Below are 19,518 nucleotides of genomic sequence, written 5' to 3' on the forward strand. Positions count from 1 at the left end.
GTGTAAACATCACATGTGGCTGGCTGCAGAATTTTCTATCATGGCATAACACTGTATACATACCCTCAAAAAAGCATTTGATATTTAATACTTCACACATCTAGCAATTATTTACTTATTTCTTGTTTATATCTTGAATTAATACTTGCTGACTATGTTTAAAGGTTTTCTTATTACTGAATACATTTAATATCTGAAAAATTACGTAAATGTCTATTTTAGTGATCTTCTTAATAATAGTGATCTTCTTTTAGTGATCTTCTTAAGCAATAGTTGTATCATGTAGTGGAGGAATTGAATTTCCTTTTCTGTTTGCATATAGCTAGCATTATTTTGTGCTGAATCCTACTGTTTGTACTAAAAAAGTGATCTGTAACTTAGCCTGAAGTCTTATTCCAAACTGCCCTCCTGTTTGCAACCTTCTTTGACTCTGCTGCAGAGCATCCCAGGAATATGAAGAACAGATCAGTAAATCATAAAGTTTTGGAATTAGGGATCTAAAGTACCGATGCTTGGATTCATCAAGTTCTGCAACATTAGCTTGCAAAGTGAAAATGTTTAAGAATTTGATGGATTGGGTACCTCACCTAGCCTAAATTGGACCCTGGGTAGCACCCTGGAGGATGCTACCCTGCTGTTCTCCATTTAAATACACTGTTGCACAATGTAATTAAACTGCATGTCAGCTATAGTTGCATGCATAAGCAAGTAAAAGTGTTTGTAAGAAAAAAAAAATTTTCTCTTGAACATAGATGTTAGCATCATTGGGATTAAACAAGAGATTCAGACAAAAATCACATTGTATCCTTTATTTAAAAAGTGTGCTAAAGATTCCTTAAATAAAAAGTGTTTGTCTTAATAGTAATAAGTTTGGAGGTAGAACAACAAGCTCAAGCTCTTTGTTCCCCTCCAGGTTTTATTATAAAAGCACTTTTACTTAAAAAAACCTTCCTTTTTTAGAAAAGGGTAAAAACATGATACGTACTTTAGGCCTTATTGCATCAAATCTGAGAGGACAGGGAAGTGGTACCTTGATTAAAAACCCCTACTGGTGAGAAAGATAGTCAGTCAACAACTTTTATTGACTGAACACTGGTATGAGTTTGGCTGTGAAGCACTCGCCCAGCTTGTCCTGCAGGTCTCGCAGAGGTGGAGCCAGAAGAGTGAAGCACAGTTCGAGGATACTTAGCAGCAGTGGCTTGTGATATGGTTTGCTGAAAAGTAATCAGATACATCAAAACACTTAATGACACAAAAAATTCACATTAAAATAGCTCTAGGTGAGCTGTAGTTTAAAAAGACCTGCAACCTAGCAAACTGAAATACACTTATCAAGAAAGAAAAAAAAATGGTCATTTAACAGAATAAGTAAGATTTTTTTCTTTCTTATCTGCAATACACTTTTTTAGAATACAAAGTGCTAAACTTCCAGTTAACTAAGTATTTTGAGCTTTTATCACCTCAGTCTTATTTCAAGGTTGGTTTGTTTTAGTATTTTACCATACTGTTTACAATTTTCTACTGTAGTGCCAACTTTCCTTTTGAAGTATTTGCTATAAGGCAGTCCCTGAAAGATCTTTGAAAATAAAAGGTTTGCAATTTTATCAAGAATTAATTTTCTGCCCATAAAACTAGCCACCTTAGTGTAATAAACCATATTTATTCTGCTTTTTATCAAGGTAAATTCTCTTCCCTCTCAAATTAACTCAAGACAAATACTTAAGATTTTTATTTACAGAACTGGTATACAGAATGTATTTCCAGGGCTGTCACAGTTATTATATTTTCGGAAGTCAGCTTGTTAACAGTAGTTCAGGTGCTTTGCTTGTCACACTAGTCACAAAATCTGAATCCAGAAATTGTTCTTAAATAATCACCACACTGAATCTCTAAACTCCTAAGAACATAAAATTTAAACATTAATTTCTGCTTAGGAACCCAAATTCTTGAAAGGTATGTGCACTGAGCCACATGGCTGTGAGTCACAGGAGGAGATGGGGGCCTTTTCTGCTTTTGGTACTGCCATGATGGTGAGGAGATTGAGGGTGTTTGGGAAGTTGGGAAGAGACAGAGCCAGGGCAGGTGACCCAAACTGACCAAAGGGCTATTCCAGACCATGTGGCATCAAGCTCAGTGTATAAAGTGAGGGAAAGAAACAGAAAAGAGAGGGACATTTGTGGTGATGTCATTTGTCTTCCCAAGTAACCATTTTGCACGATGGGGCCTGGCTGTCCTGTAGATGGCTGAGCACCTGCCAGTGCATGGAAAGCACTGAATTAATTCCTTGGTTTGCTTTGCTTGCGTCCACAGCCTTTGCTTTCCCTATTAAACTTTTCCTCAACCCATCAGTTCTCCTGCTTTCACCCTTCTGATTCTCTTCCCAAACTCTGTGGTGGGGGAGTGATTGAGTGGCTGTGTGGGGCTTGGCTGCTGCCTGGGGTTAAACCATGACATCTCCTCACCACTGCATTCTACACAAAGACACAAAGTACTGTTTGCTGTTTTTAACAGGCCTCAAGTCTGAGCTTTGTCTAATACCTCTTCACAAGGTAATTTTCTTTGAACTATTTCCAGATGTGTTGTAATAAAAATACTTTAAGAACATAAATACACAATCTGATTTACCTGAGTGACTGGATGATGCTTCTCAACAATAACTGAACTCATGGGTGGAGCAACTCCCATCACAGCTAAACTCCCAGAAGCTCTGGATTTTTGTCCCATATCAGCTCGGCCTGTGATTCGAGCAGTGATTGTTCTTCCTGCTTTCTGTTGTGCAGATGTTATTACTTTTGGCATGGACTATAAAAAAATTAAATATTAATTAGTAAAAAATTCTAAACATTATATTTACAATGCTACGTGTTTCTGGTCAGTTTTATCTACCACATGCCTAAATGGAACATGTGATGTTGCAGGTAGTCCAATTACATTACACAGGACTGAATTTGCTCCACTTGGCTGCAACCAGGATTACTCCATTTCTTCTACTTGTGCAATAGCATTTCAAGTAAATGACTTCAGTTCTGAGGGAAATAAGACTAATTTGACAAAAATCAAGACGCATGGATAGTTTAGCTTTGCTTGCTGACTGCATGCTTGAGTGACAGTTGAAGGTACTTCCATCATTGTGGAAATTCTTTCTAGCAATGACAGAACAGATAATAAAAAAAGCTCTCATGCATACAAAAATGCATCTTCTCTGACAGCTGATAGCAAATTGTGTCAAATGCGGAAAAGAAAGGAAGGCAGTTAACACGCACAGAAAAGGGAATGAGGGAGAAATTTCAAAGAGCAGGATAATGAGACAAGGATATGAGCACTTTCCATTACAAAAGGCAAACACCAATTGTTCCTGTTGCACTATACCTGAGTGCATTCTTCTATTCTTCACTTTGCCACACTGCCCTACCTACAAACAGAATTTAAAACTGCTCCTAGCGTAAATGAGTTTATGTAACATAAATGAGCATTTTCAACCTAGTGTCTTCATACTGCTGTGTAAACTCTATGGCAGTGTCCTCAACCACGTATCTGTGTTGCTCTGAGAAATGCACAAATAACAATACACAAACTTGTATTTGTTACGATTATGTCCTAAAAGAAGAAAAAAAGTTAACTTTAGCATGTTACCAGTTTTTGTGTTGATGTCACACCAGATCCTGATGTTGTGCTAGTGATGATAACTGGAGAATCAGAATCTAGCCTGGTCTCAGGAGTGCTTGCATGAGCCAGGTGGCAACAAAACTGAAATGAAACCAGAGTTTATACAGAATGAGTACTACTTTCTAGAAAATACAATTTTACTCCTTAGATAGCCAGTTTTTTTACTATCCTCATTACCCTTTTAATTGCAATGTCTTCACAGATATTTTACCTCTAGTGTTACTGTTTATTGTCTAATATAAAATTACTTGTCTAAAAATTGTAGAAATTGTGTGAATAACATTTGTCACTATTAGAATGAAAAATCAGGGGAGAGGCATGCACATCATCTCTGTTCTAACCTACTCTCTAGCATGATACTGTTTTACAGTGGCAAAGTTTTGAGGATGACTCCAGGGCAGGTCCAAAACAACCACGCTACTAGGTGATGATCTGGCTAAGCTGGTATGACAGGACAATAAGCTGAGTTCCCTCAATGTCTGTATGTGTTACCCTCCTATAAAAGGAGTCTGAAGTCAAGCCAGCTTTTCATCTTTCAAGAGTATACTAAATTCAGGTTTATTAAAAAAACCCTCTTAACAGCTTTTTTTCCACAGAGAACCTTAGAGAGCAAATTGTAGTGACCTTGTCTTTGTTAGTTTAATGCATTTTCACTAAAATAAAAAAGAGCTTAATGAAAGTACAGCAAGCCACAGCAGCTGTGCCCCATTCACAGTGCAGTCTGAACACATCTGCAAGTTTCCTTTTAGATCTGAACTGCTTCAAAAAAGCCCCAATCAGGGTATTTCTCTTTTGTCACTAGGAAATACAATTCTGTTCCAGCTATGTGCTTACCATGTTTTCCACCTGAACAGCAGCTGCTGGTGGAGGTGGTGGTGAGGGTTGATCATATTGTGAAGAAGGTGGCCTTCCTGCACCAGTGGTTGCATGATCATTTCTCCTGCTTCCTATATCTATTATTAGAAACACAAAGTAATGGGATAAGCACATAATCTAGCTAACCCTAAGGGGTGGGGATATGGGGGAAGATAAGTTACAACAAAAATTTTAATCTTTCTTTGGGATTTCTGTATAATCTAATAAAAAAGAGCAGGCTGTTCTTTATAGAGGTAGGTAGGTAGACAGATATAAACATTCCTGTATTTTACCCTGTTTTGAGATGCTTATGTTTTTCAAGGGGCTTGTTTCTCTATGTCTCAACATCCCTGTGGCACATGTCACCTACTTGTAGTGCAAAGAACTGAGGTTCTTCCTACTGCCAAAACTAAAATCAGCGTGCAAGAGGTGCTCTTATCCTGAGAGACAAAATCCAGTTTAGGTAGTAAAACACAAAGGTCATTTGATCATTCCAGGCACTAGAGTGACACCATGTGGTAGTTGTGTTTGGTTTTTTAAATTAGCTGAAATAAGAAGGAAAAATAAAAGGAAGGTGCTTCAAATCTGTGCAGTATTTGTAGATGTCAAGAGTAAAAGGATACTAGAATGTGCACTTTATACATATCTATGTGTGTACACACGCATTAAGCTTAAATACAGACAGGACCAATGCACAGTTATAGATCAGTAAGATTTGATTTATTTTACTGGAGAAAAACAGTATTAGGACTTTTATAAGCAAAAACTTATGAATTCCTGTGGCATCAGTGTTCCTTCAAATACATGAAGAGGTTAAAATAATCTTAATATACTACTATCTAAAAAAAAAGTCATCAAATTAGGCAGGTAACTTTAATACCATCAACACTGACACTAAATATTATGAAGCCATCAAGTTTGTGACACATGCACACTATTTAAATAAATATACTATAATGATATATATGTATTTTACCTGTAGATTTTGTGTATATTAAATTATATTAAAATAACCAAATAACAAATTTGTAAAGGGGTAAAATTCTGCATTTTATGTCCAGTGACAGTAGGTGGCACTGCAGTGTTCATATAAATTTATAATTGCTGACTGATTCTGGCACATGGAAGTTTTGATGTCCACAGATCAAAAGACTAGAAACAAATCACAATAATCTTTCTCTGATGTTTGCAGTCCTCCAGTGTCCTGATCACTGTTCTACCTGATTAAGAATGCAGATCAACAGTTGTTCAACCATATTAAACAATTATGTAACTAACTTCATTAAAACCACCATCTGGCTGTAAGCATAGTATGCCTGGGGCAGGGGAGAAGGTGGTACCAGAGGTGGTGGAAGCTGATGAGTCGCTCAGGACTGAGGACAACAGAGTCTGTGAAATGTTACGAAGTCTGATTAAAAAGCATAATAGTGGACACACAAATAAATGAGCTATGGGTACCCTAACATGCAGCACAACAAAATCTTTAGATGTTGTGCTGGTGTAGAGTATCAGTTCCAGCTTCCTGGTAAAAATCAAGCAAAATCTTTGGTCCATGAAAATAAAGGGCTGGTCACAACTATTACAGAGCTCAGTTTTCTTTATTTCCTTGCTACTTACTCTCACTTGTATAGGTCTACAGAAACAATGCTTTCACAACAGTCAATTAACCTTCATTATTAGAGAGACCTGGTGTCTGTTGCATTTTTTTTAAAACAACAGACAAACAAATAAAAGATAATCCTTCAAGATAGAATAATTCTTAATTAATAACACAGTGAAAAATAAAGTACTTGGGAAATGCCCTGTAATTTTATTCCCAAATCCAGTATCTTCAATAAATCATTAATTCTCAACCTTCTACCAGTACTGATCCTAAATTTTTACTAGCACACAGCTACATTTTGCTAATGTTATATTAATTTCCTAAGCAACTGCACAAATACCACTTATGTTTAACAGGCTTAGACAGCTGCTCAGGTAAGTATCTGCTTACATCTTCTTCAGGTTTTTATTTTCTCTATCTACCTTTTTTGGTGAAGAATTTCTCTAAAGTAGTTCAGAAACTTCTGTATAAGATTGTTAAATTTAGCAACTGAAGTTACTTGTCTAAGGCTATTAACCACTGCCAGTACAGATAGCTGTTGAGACACATATATAGCTGTGGCACTCCTGCTGGCACAGCTATTTTCCTCTAACCTAGGTTGCTCCACCAGCACAATTATGTTCCCACTGCTACCGATTGTCTCAGTCTGAGAGTGTGATTTCATTATATCTGTAAGCATGTGCAGCACTTCCCTGTGTAGCTGCACAGGTTTTACAGGTATGCTGCTGATAAAAATAGACTGGTGTTTCCTGTTCTGGCATGGAGTTACATCTAAATACAGAACATGAGAGATTTGCTTGCCCTTTTTACATTCAAAAGCAGGATTAAGAAAGAAGGGAGAGCTGTCTGGGAAGAGCTGATTCATGGCACACTGAGATTCCAGAATAAAAAGGAATTTTCAGGATTTTGTCTAAATGCTCCATAACCTGGTGTTTTAAGAAGTTTTCCACCTTTGACTTCCTTTCCTGCCTTCAGCTGCAATTTACCACTTTCCCAGCAACGTGGGATGAAGAGAACATGTTCCTCCTTTCAGCTACAGCTGTATGAAGTCCAGCCTCAGAGTACTTCTCAACATATTCAACAGGACATTTTAAAGCAATAAAAGTTTAATAAACTCTGTATTGCCAAAAATTCTCAAATTAAAAAAAAAAAAAGAGAGAAAAGGAACTCCATTAAAACAAGCAAACAAAAAATCCCAAACAAATCCAACAAAAGTGCACACACACTACAAGATTAAACCTGCTAGTCATACTAACCAGGATCTGGCCTACTGTCCTTGCTTTGAAACATGGTCATTGCTTCCAGATTCAAAGCACATACACCACGCATAAAGGCTTTCTTCATGGTGTCTTCATACTGATCTCTTTCAGTATGCAGTCGCAGAAGCTCAGATCTTGTCAGTTCCAAAGCAGCAGTTAACTACAAAACAGATTAAGGAAACAAGTCTCTCTTACTTCTGAATGCAAACTACAAACATACTCATCAATTAATTTTAAAAATAATTCACTATATTTACAAAGACAGAGGTTTTCACTTGAAAACCTCTGCTTCACCAGAGATGAACAGCTCATTGTAGTTTCTTTGTAGTACAGCACAATATTAATAATATAGCATATCAAGGAGAAGACTATTCAAAAGATATAGGACTGTCAGACTCTACCTAAGCAGAAATATATCTTTGCAAGCTTTTGTCTTTTAGAAGTTGTCATCTGGCACAACCCAGATCTCTGCAGAAATATGGGTTCATTCAACAGAAGAGCAGGTCTTCTCTGACGATGATTTAAGTATAAGGGTAAATTTTCATCACCAGTCTCTTCTCTAGATACTGTAAAAAACTAAAAATGCTGAGAAAAGATCAGATCAAGTTGCTACTTAGGGGTTTTGTGCTGGTTAGACATATTTGGTAAGCCTGTTCTTAAAATTCTAGGTTTAATTTCTTGCTGAAATACAAACCTCTTGAAAGTGATATTTTAAAACTGATTACTTAGCGTGCACCAATGCACAGGTTGACAATTTCAACTTAATCTCTGAAAATTCTCTAACAAGCTTAACCAGCAAGCTAAAGAAAAATCAAACTTAATTTCAGCCTTTAACAGAATAGCTATTACAGAAAAAAGATATTGTACTCATCATGATCATTCAAAGTAATAATGGTCTTCTATTTGCATTGTCTCCTTCATTAAGACCTCAAAATGCATAGCCCATACTAACAGAATGCTGTTAGAAAACAAATGGCATTCCCAGTAGCAGGCAAACAGAGATTTGCCTTATTTCAGGAAGGTACAACTTATTTCATCTGTGCATGCATACTGGCAACATTTTTTATCAGATGCAGGGAAAAAAAGGCATGTCCAAAAATATTACAAAGATCTTAGATCCATTCAGATCTTCTTGCATACTTGGGAGCTCTGTTCTACTGGAAAATACTCGTGTTTGCTAGGTTTGCTGAGAAAGACATACTTTGGAGGAACAGGGGTTGGGAGTCAAGGAGCAAAAGAAGAAAAAAAATTGATTTTACCTCTGCAATTTTTGCTTCAAAATCATTGGTGAGCTGAACACACACATCTTCTGCCTTTAACTGACAGGCTCTTGCTACTTTGTCTTTCCATTTTTCTTCACTAACAGAGCGCCATGCGGCCCACACTTTCTTCATCAAAGCTGTCTGGAAATGTTTATCTGCCATTCTAATTGCATATTCCTTAGGAAGTAAATACAAACACATCATAAAAAAGTTCTGGGTTGATAAAAAATTCAGTGCTTTACTGTGGATGCTTGTTTTACAGCTTATTACACAGACCACAGTAGGAACCCCTTAACTGAGTTACAGGTCCTGCAGTGAAGTGTTACACAAGCAGCATCAGCTGCTCAGTGTTGCCTCTGCACATATGCCAATGCACATTACTGTCCTCACCATGAGAAATCAGGTTTGTGAGCTCCTAGGCTACAAAAAACAGTGGTCTTACTCTTAGTTTAATGACACCCAAACAACAACCTCACATACACAGTGTAAACAGACATATGAAGCTATTTGTTGGGTACGTGGCACATTTGGATTCATTGCAGGAATCATATAAAACCTGCAGTCACAAAGATTGCAGGTAGTTATCATAAAACTTACATTTTGAATAAATTTAGACTTCAGGATTGTTTAAAAACTACTTTAAAACAAGTCTACTATTCTACTCTATTTCAAAACAGTCAGCAGACAACAGATTTTTTTCCCATTCCACAGAGTATTCTGACAGCAACATTCCTTTTAGAACTGATCTTTTCAAACTGTTATTTGACATTGTCAAACACATCAAAATAGAAACACCATGATTTCTTCAAACTGTAAAAGGAACTGCAGCAGCTATGACTCTTTTGAGTTCAGAGGTTTAATTTTCACTGCATTTTGATTTTGTGCACATACCTCTTGTTTGGCTTTAACATGCTGAATCCGCCACAGTGTAAACTTTCTCATCAACGCTACTCTCTCCTTTTGCTTTTCTAATGCTTGGGTCAAGTTAGTAATTACCTGCAAAAATATTCATTAACACTATTTAATTATCTATGATCACTGTAAGATCACAGAGAATGTACTTTATGTCTCAGTTATTTTTCACTTAAAGCACTTGCTTTTAACAGATGCTTTCTACTGAAACTTCCCCTTACTCTAAACAAGTAAGAAACAATGATCAGAGTTCAAATGAGAAGTAAAATTCCCGTGGCTTTGACACTCAGATTGTGGCACTTCCATTGTGTAGTTTTAGGAAAAGTTCAACTTGTATTGTTATTTCCTCCTACATTTGGTGGTTTCTGAACTACTTTCTCATAATTAAAAGTTACCATAGCATAACATCAGAAGAACCTCTTATTTCAAAGAGACTTTTAATAAATCAGAAACATTTATATTAGAAGTTTGTTTCACTTGTCTGAACAGAATAAACAAGCTAAGTTGTTGCTAAAAACCAGAAAAACCTTATTAGAAATTGTTACTCTCTTTAGAAGTTCTCATGAAAGATACTATATAAGCTTAAAGCAATTAAAACACTTGAGAGGCAAGATGTCATACTGGACAGAGACTGCAATCCAGCAATCTCTAAATTTAATGAGCACACATGAAAAGCTGAGGTTCCCCAACTAAAAATTAAGCCAGGTATGATGCAAATTTGGTAGACCAAATCTGAATATTACTCCCTACTTCTGCCTAACTTCTTAAGCTAGATTCTGCCATCAGCCATATATGAGCAACTCCAATGGTCAACAGTGACCTCTCTTGGGACTTTGGGGAATAATGCAAAGTTATTTAAATTACTGCATAAACATTGCTGAGAACAACATTTTATGACAATACATGCTAGCATATGTTAACATTATATTGCATTTGTTACAAGTAATAATTATTGAATATACACCAATTAAATGAATGATAACTAAAATTAAAATAGAAAACAAATAAAATTGATATATTAATTACTTTTGTTGAAAAAGTATAATGAAAATCAATTTTCAATGCTGCATACATTAGAATACTGCTACACATTAGAAGTCTTAGCCTGCGTCTATTTTTGTTAATTAGCATATTTTTGCAAATAAAAAGCATTTAAGATTTACAATGTGTAATAAGAATCTAACACTTGTAATATTTGTTGGGCTGATGGACCTTGGTTTATGTCCATATGAGGATACAGCAGATTTCATAATTATGGAATGATATGCAGAAGCATGGAAGCACTGCCACCTTCCATTCAGGTGATAGAAATAGTAATTTTCTATTCAAATGTTTGGGTCTTTTCCTTAGAATCAGAACTTTAAAATTGGCTGAAGAAACAATTTCTTTGGCAGCAGAAAATGAAATAGAGTTTTCAAAGTATCATTGAGAATTATGGCACATTAAATATGACTGACATACAATGACATCCAATAGAATTAGATGTTTGAAAGGTATAGGCTGAAATAGCCATGCACAAGGTACTAGTTACATGGTACAAGAATAATCCAGTTATTGTAATGTTACAACATTTATATTTGCTTGGCCTTTAAGATTAGTCTGTTTCCTAAACGAACACAGAACATTATCTTCATTCACATTTTAACTCCTCTAATGTATGTTTTTTGAAAATGTAAGTAGGAATTAGAAACCCAAACTCCTTGAAGTGTTCTCAAGCACTAAGTAATATGTTCAGGGTAACAGTAAGAAGCTCATTTACGTTGTGTGATTGCAAAACTGCCAAGATTTTATATCCACTTTCACACTTCTAGTTAATTTTCAAGTTGTTTGCACTGTTGCCAGCAGGAAAGTGTAAACCAGAGACTCCAAATGTCCAATCTTAAGAATATGTACAAATGTTGGATTCCTAAGAATCTTAAAATAGAGGCTCCTCAACATTTAAAACTGAGGAAAACTAATCTAATAATTGAAAATTTAGAGGCTTTTGAAATATGAGCTAATAAACTCACCTATGCCTGTGTGAGTCCTTCATGAAATACATGAGAAACAAGACTAGATTTAAGAAGCAAACACTGCAAAGTATAGCACATATGATGTGCTTTCATTGTTAATATAGACAACTCTATTAGCAATCATGATTATTTTTCTACTATACAGTCTGAATGTATTATTTACTTCTCTATGTTACTTCCTTAAAAAAAATGTTGTTCAGAGAGATGGACCAAAAAATTTAGTGTAGATATTTTTAAACAGAGAGGAACTATTAAAATATGAAATTGAGTTACTACCTCATCTTTTCTGCTAATAGAGATTTCATAAGTACGAAGTAACTCTTTCAGGTTTTCCATCTCATTCTGCAGTTGTTTCACTTGTGTGTCATGTTTCTCTTTCTCTTGTCTCATTTGAAGCTTGTGTTGTTGAATCAAATTAAGTTCCCAGTTTTTCAGTTCAGTCAGAATATTTGTCTGAAAAGTTAAAAGGATGACAGTAATGCAATGAGTTTATTTCCTCTCTATAATTTTAATCTTAAAACACTTAGCAATTAAGGAGACACAAATATTTGCAATGATACCTTCATTACACAGGCTATGTACAGCTGTATTACCAGACAAAATGAGCTACTGAATCATGCAATCATCATCAGAACATCCCTAATGGAGACAGTTATTCCAAAGTTTTTGAAAAAAGATATTCTGTGCTACATATGCTTATGTGCAATATGTAACAACAACAAAAAATACCATTCTCCCAGCAATCACACTGAAACTTCTGCACTAACTCTACAATACAGTATCTGTGAATGATTTTTAAGGATTCTATACAATACAAATACCTTAAGACTTCCACTCCAGAGATCAACTATATTTTCTATTTGAGTGACTTTTCCATCTGGTAAAGTTAATTCAGTCACTGTGGTTTTGCTGACTTCTCCTGGACCATGTGTGGAAGAAGTTGCTTCTGGAAGAGCAGGTTGCTCCATACCACCCTGCTTCACTGATGCTGAGACTGAAAATGAAACAAGAGAATAAGAACTGACACTCTGGAAAGGCTGAGTGGTCCACATTTTGGATGGAAGTCAGAAGACAGACAATGGTAAAAGTAAGTAAAATATTTATGACACCAGAAATGCCCTTTCCCCACATAAGAAATACCAATCCAATTCTAATACATGCTTTCTGGACACACATATTTAAGCTGACAATCCAATTGTAACATAAGTAAATTCAAAAGTAGTGCTCCCTTAAAATACAGTATCTTAATATAAGTTAATTTGAAAGAGAATGATCACAGCAACCACCAAAAATACAGCCAGAAATAACATCTCTAAGTGAAGGCTTCTTGACAATTAACATCTCACATAAGCAATCTACTAACTTCTGCCTTTTTTCTCAATGAGCCTGTAAACACCTGAGGTCTGTGCTGTTCCTTTATGAATTAACAAAGTAGCCTGTGGATATATTTTGATGCTAATATGTACCTGCATCTATTTTTCTTAAAGCCTTAAATTTGTTAATCTAATTAGCATTCAAGCAATTTGAGAAAGGACATATCTACCATTAATTTATATAATGCCTTATACAACAAATCCTCACTTTCAGAAGCTGTGGTACCTCTAAAGCTAGTTTGCATGCATTTGAACTGATAATAAAGTTAATATTTAAGTAAACTTGGGAAGTAAAATATTGTTTTATATTTAGTTATTCCTTACAGAAAATTTGTTATTTGAGTTGACAACTGAATAAAATTAGAAGAGGTATTAGCAGATTTCTGCTAATAACAACAAACACAACAACTTTAAAAAAATACTCTCTTTTTTCATAAACAGAGGAAACCTCCAACATTTTAGTCTTCACTTCTGAAAACAAGTATTGTCTGATGGGTACTATTTTTTGACTCAACCTAGAAGAGATAAGCTTATTTGTCACAAAGCAGTACCTTCAGTGGACACTAGAAAAGTGTGTTTCGAATTTATTTAAGGCAGAGCCTGATGGTTGATATTCTTTACAGTTATTTTTACTGTTAGGTCTCCTTTCCTAAGGAAATGAGAAGAGCTGTCTGGCTAATACTCTCTGCCACAAAACTACTACACTCATGCTCCAAAACAAAAGGGAAATAGTGAAGAACTGTGATGCAGAAGCAGTTACAACTGCTTTTTGATATTTCTGTCAGGGTAATACACAACCACATATCATAAAATTAACACCAGCTTGAGCTAAAGGAGTGCCATCTATTTCTATAGACAAAACACCATTTCTATAGACAAAATGTCCTATCCTATAGCAAAAGCAAAAGACCATAAAGAGATTATTCCCCATCACAGAGTAAATTAAAATCAGGCTTTAGCTTTTTGCCATTGTTTCTCCTGAAAATGACAGAAATATTGCTAAAGTAGTGGCAGAATTTGAATACTTGTTGCTTGTAAAAATGTCTAAAATACATGACATGCCAGACAGATGATCCAGATTACTTGAAATACATCTAATTTCTGTGATGAAGAATCTGGCTGGCATATGACAATAAAATTATCTGGCACTGTTACCACTGTCAAATATTCACAGTTCTGTCCTGCACTACTTTTCCCCATTCCTGCATGTCACTCCTTCCTTCAGCAGCAACATGAAATGCATGAAGCTTTGTTATTATTTTTAAACTTCTACTACTTGGTTAGATTACAAAGATATCCTACACAGCACAGTTTGTAAGATACCTTCAAAAAAACCCCCAAACCCAACAGAACAAAATGTAACCAATCAAAACAGGATATTAGAATTGGCTGACAATTGCCATAGTCTGAGAACAACAATGTTACTAGCTCATCACTCCCTTCCCCTTAATTCTCCCTGTGAACAGATTATCCTAACACAGTTTTCATTTCTCTCATTTACCATGGGATGTATAATATCTTCATTGAATCCACCAAGTGTATCTGTTACATGTTTATAACATCATCTTATGAAATTCATCTTGGACTTCCAGCATTGCCATAATTTTCTACAGTTGTACACGTATTAATTTAATTCTTATTTCTAATGCTCTCCTTCTGTCACCTCTACTCCTTCCATAGAGCTATATGATGTCATTCAGTTAACAGTGCACTAAGGTACCAAGGATACTGGAACCATTTGGATACGATAAGTATCCAAAAGAAATGCACTTTATTAAATAATCTCCACACACATTTACTGCAACAAATCTCTAGACAGAGGTAATGAAATTAGCTGTTTATCCAGATGTCTGTTACTACTGTTGAGCTTTTCTGTGTTGTTCTAGTATCTGACTTTTTCTGCTTTTATTAAGTAAATAAGCTCTGACACTGTTCTCACACATTAGATGATATTAGTGGCCCAAGCTGAGCACAGCAATTTGCTAAAATGTTCTAAGAAGTTTAATGGATATATACTGAGGACTGGCAGGCTTGAAGAGAAGGATTTTTTCCAGTCTTTGGGTATGAGTCAACACTGCACATCTAAATTTAATCAACTAAACTGATAACAAGAACAGGAAATGAAGTTTTCTGTTTCAAAGTTTAAAAACATTTGGACATTGAACTGAATTAAATAGTACAGCATGTTTATTCCGATTACTTCTCTTATTTGACTGAAAGCTGTTAGGGAAGATACCATGTATACTTAAATTTTCTGCAACAAATAGAGATTACCAGTAATCAGAGTTCTACCACCATAATGGTAGCATCCAGACCAAAGAATACTTCATAACCAGAACTTCATATCAGAAGGGATCACATGGCATTGGAAACTCTGTTGGTTCCAATACCATCACATGGAGAAGGGAAAAATACATTGTAAACTTGAGAAGCTCTACAGAAGAGCAAACTTTCAGATTTTAATTCCATCCTCAGCACATCCATTCATTTTGTTTTACAGTTATAGAACACTAACCTATTAATTTATTATTTTGTTATTTTAACACAGTAGCAGCATTATAGCCAAATGTCAAAAAGCCTGATTTTTAGTATGAACAAGCAAGCAGTGCCAAAAGAATGGAGTTTAACAAAAAAATTAACTGTCCTTCAGAAAAAAACCTGGTAAACAATCCCACCTGGTCAGCATTAGAGGTAGAGTATTAAGCTTGAATTTAAGCATTAGAGGTATATTATTAAACTTACAGTTTTCTCATTGTTCATTCAGAGTCATGTTATTACCATCACGAAAAAAAGAAGATATTCTGAGGGCATTAACACTGTGGCCAGCACTACTTCAATACATAATCACCATCCATCAATAATAGTGATTATATAGAAGAGTTCAAGATTTTGATCAGATCTTCTCCTAGAAGCTTATAACCTTTTTACAACTAGATTGTTTCCAGCTCTATCTCTAGGAGGTATGACCCATCTCTCTCAGACTGAGAAGACAGAGTGATATTTTGAACAGCAAACATATTTTGATAAAGTAGCAAAGCAAAGGAAACTTGTTTATAGCATTTTAATTGACAGAAGCAGGATGAATCTGTGTAAATATTGTTCCTGTCTCTTGTGTTCTCTGGGAAGTTCAGAAGCACCTTTTTTAATGTTTTTAATCACTTTTTTTCCATTCTGTGAATAGAAACAGATCTGTGAATTGCTGCAGTGTGGATCACTCTTCCATGGGTTGCAGTCCTGCAAGGACAGGCTGCTCCAGTGTGGGTCTCCCACAGTGCCACAAGTCCTACCAGGAAACCTGCTGCAGCATGGGCTCCTCTCTCCACAGATCTGCAGGTCCCTGCTCCAGTGTGGGCTTCCCATGAGGTCACAGCCCCCTCTCAGACATCCACCTGCTCCAGCATGGGTCTGTCTCCTCCATGGGCTGCAGGAGGAGATCCCTGCACCTCCCTGACCTCCATGGGCTGCAGAGGCACAGCTGTCTCACCATGGGCTGCAGGGGCATCCCAGCTCCAGGGCCTGGAGCACCCTCTGTTCCTGCTTCTCCAGTGACCTTGGTGTGTTCAGAGCTGTTCCTCTCACATATTCTCACTCTGTTCTTCTGTGATCACAATTACAATGATGCAAAATTTCTTTTTCTTCTCAAATCTCTTATCACAGAGGCGTTACCACCATTTCAAATTGCCTCAGCCTTGGCCAGCTGCACTCCCATCATTTGGAGCTTCCAGGGACTTGCTCTGGTGGACATGGAGGAAGCTTCTGGCAGCTTCTCACAGAAGCCACCCCTGTAGCACCCCCACTACTAAAGTTTTGCCATGCAAACCTAACACAGCCCAGAAAAAAAAAATTAAATTAAGTGCATAACCAGAAAGAGTTACAGGGAGACAGGAGACTCTTTTGGGTGGTTGGCTACAATTTTCTCTTCAGACAAATATGATAGAAAACAGAGTATACAGTCATGTACCAAAAAAGCGCAAGAGTCTTTGATTCTGATATTCTTTCTTATGAACAGCAGTATTACACATCACAAAAAAATCCCTTACAAAACAATATTCCACTCAAACTAGGAGACAAAACTCTAAGCAGAGAGCACTGAGGACAATACCCAAATTAAAATTTGCTGTATAATATAGTTCCACATAGCTGGGTTTGAAATTTTCCACTGTTTTAAGAGCATCAACTCAAGTTGAGAAACAATTCCAGCAGCTGACATTAACTGCTCTACAAGTCAAGAGTTTTGCAAGTGTACTCAAATCCTGACAATCTGTGACTTATAATGTGACTCATCAACAATGGAAGAACATCCAGAGGAGATAAGTACTCTGCTCATGGAGCTCTGGGAAGAACACAGGGAGTGACCACAGCTGCTTTAAAGGAAGCTGAAGTTAACTCAACACAGGAAGGGGCTCTGAGTGGCCTTTGTTTCTCACAAAAGGCTGCACCAGTTGAGGGGATCAACTGGTTGTGTATGTGGCCTTAGCTAAGTGTGAACGCTGAATGCATTTCTGTGCTACCCATTGAAGCATGGCTTGAGCCAGTACACAGTATAAAAAAAAGCAAATAGCAAAATGAACTTTCAACACAGCAATAGACTTGAGCTGGTTTTAACCCACACGAACCGTAGCAGCAAGTGGGGACAGCTTGTGTCATGATAGTTCATATACAGCTTGTCATGATAGCTCACATAGAGCTTGTCATGATAGTTCATATACAGAGACTGGCAACAGGAGTCAAAGCTGCACTGCGATCTGCGTACTGCAGACATTCTGTGGTATGACATTTTGCTGTAATGTTCACCTAAGTCCTGCTCAGACTTTGGCTAACTCACAGCTCATGCTAAGGCCTGGTGTATCCTAGGAGTGTGCCATGAGGTCAAGGCAAGAGCAGCACATAGGCAAGGTATGATGGACAGAAGGGCTAAAGGTCATTTTGCAGCTGCCATCACCTACCACTCACCAACTCCTGCAGCCTTAATCCTTCCAAATAGATTGTCTAGCAGCTGCTTTAGAATCTAAAAACCTAAAGAAATAGTATTGACCAAACTTCCAAGTTGGAAGGTACAAGTATGTCACTTGTTCCTCTAAACAGCAGACATAAAGCCATCCACAAGGGTTATAAAAGTGAAGTCAGAAAGATAGCTAAATATTTTTATAATTAAATAGAATGATAAAGAATATAAGTTAGTTTAAAGTCAGTTTTTCCTGATTATGCTTAGTTTCCTAGACAAGAAATAGTGCAGGTGTATTTGTTTACTATTTCTTCTGAAGCAAAATAAACAGCAAAGCAAAATTCTCAATCTAAATGCTAGTGACAGAAGCAAATCAAAAATATCCACGTTACTAATGCACCAGAAGACATTAAGTTTAGTGTCTTGTGATGCATTAGTAACATGGATAAATAAAATACCAAGCAATAAATTAAAATTAGAATAACAGGATTGAATTAAAAAGGTAAGAATGACATTCATGCAGTGACATGATTAGTCATTACACAAAGCCCTTTAAAAAATAACCCTCCCTTCCATTGAAACGTTGCTTCTATATGTTTCTAGATTTCTCTATCACAGCCCTACCAGCTTGAGCAAAACCAGCTGGGACACATCAAATGTCAATGAAGTATACTGCAAGTAAGGGTCTCCCTTTTCCCGTTATTACACCAACCATCTTTAAACATCAGTACCACAAAACACAAAGAACTGTCAGCACATCAACACTGTTATCTGAAAGTGATGCCAGAGAGAGAACCCTTCAGGGAATATGCCTTCCTACATTTCTTGTTGTGCAAAATGCAAATGCACTACAAACAAGTTACGTGTATTTTTCAAACTAAGGCTATTAAAAAATATAAGACATCAAAGTTGTATCATTGTACTTGTAAGCTCAACACATAGCCTTGGGCATACTACCTGGAGTATTACGGTGAGTGGCATAATCTGTTAACCTGGAAATTCTTTCAGACGGTCTCTTTTCTGAGGCAGGTTCTGGAAACTTTGAGACACACTGCTCAAACTTCGGAGTCACTACAGTATAACGAAACAGCTCTTCATATTCATCCTGTGGTGACAAATAATTAGAAAACTATAATTACATTTTTAAAAATTAGGCATATGTAAAAAGAAGTGCATATTATTTTCTATAATCTTGAGAGGTTTCTGTTTTATTATTATGGTGTAAACAGAGAGGATTTCCCCTAAAGCTGCAAAAGTGAACTGTTTTCCTACAGTGACTATAATAATTTAACTTTCTCTTGTTTAATGTTCACATTCCTTCTGATTACAACTATATGCACTGCAATAGCTGTACAGAAAGACTCTGTGAGATTCCAGCACTGGATACCACAATAGGCATCTAAAACAAGAACTGGAGAAAAACACCAGTCCCAGATCATCTAAGTTATTAATTGGCCTTATTATTTCTAATGACTACTAGTAGGGCTTCAAAGAAAAATACGTATTTTTATAGCCATGACAAAGATGCTACTGAACACAGTCACACTTCACACTCTGTGACATTGCAATTTCTCTGGTGGAAGTTGTAAAGTCAATCATCAAAAGTGATTTGATTATACACAATTTTGCTT

At 36.3% G+C, this 19,518-nt stretch overlaps 2 protein-coding genes across 4 annotated transcripts in view; one reads left to right on the top strand and one right to left on the bottom strand.

Annotated features, from left to right (window-relative positions):
• ANKDD1B (ankyrin repeat and death domain containing 1B) overlaps positions 1–1,055 on the top strand; it is a 27,259-nt gene extending 26,204 nt beyond the window's left edge. Inside the window, 1 exon segment of the mRNA XM_030969454.1 lies at positions 961–1,055. Coding sequence (XP_030825314.1) covers positions 961–1,055 — 95 coding nt within the window.
• POC5 (POC5 centriolar protein) overlaps positions 908–19,518 on the bottom strand; it is a 27,813-nt gene continuing 9,202 nt past the window's right edge. For all 3 annotated transcript variants that reach the window (XM_030968584.1, XM_030968583.1, XM_030968582.1), the window contains 10 exons: positions 18,845–18,992; positions 12,391–12,563; positions 11,846–12,022; positions 9,537–9,641; positions 8,643–8,822; positions 7,381–7,543; positions 4,501–4,619; positions 3,634–3,747; positions 2,626–2,802; positions 908–1,214 (listed from right to left, as the gene is read on the bottom strand). In XM_030968584.1, the coding sequence (XP_030824444.1) occupies positions 1,065–1,214; positions 2,626–2,802; positions 3,634–3,747; positions 4,501–4,619; positions 7,381–7,543; positions 8,643–8,822; positions 9,537–9,641; positions 11,846–12,022; positions 12,391–12,537 (1,332 nt within the window). In that variant the 5' untranslated portion in view covers positions 12,538–12,563; positions 18,845–18,992 and the 3' untranslated portion in view covers positions 908–1,064. The remainder of the gene's footprint in view (positions 1,215–2,625; positions 2,803–3,633; positions 3,748–4,500; positions 4,620–7,380; positions 7,544–8,642; positions 8,823–9,536; positions 9,642–11,845; positions 12,023–12,390; positions 12,564–18,844; positions 18,993–19,518) is intronic.

This window comes from Camarhynchus parvulus, chromosome Z, assembly GCF_901933205.1.
Source record: "Camarhynchus parvulus chromosome Z, STF_HiC, whole genome shotgun sequence".
NCBI lineage: Eukaryota > Metazoa > Chordata > Aves > Passeriformes > Thraupidae > Camarhynchus > Camarhynchus parvulus.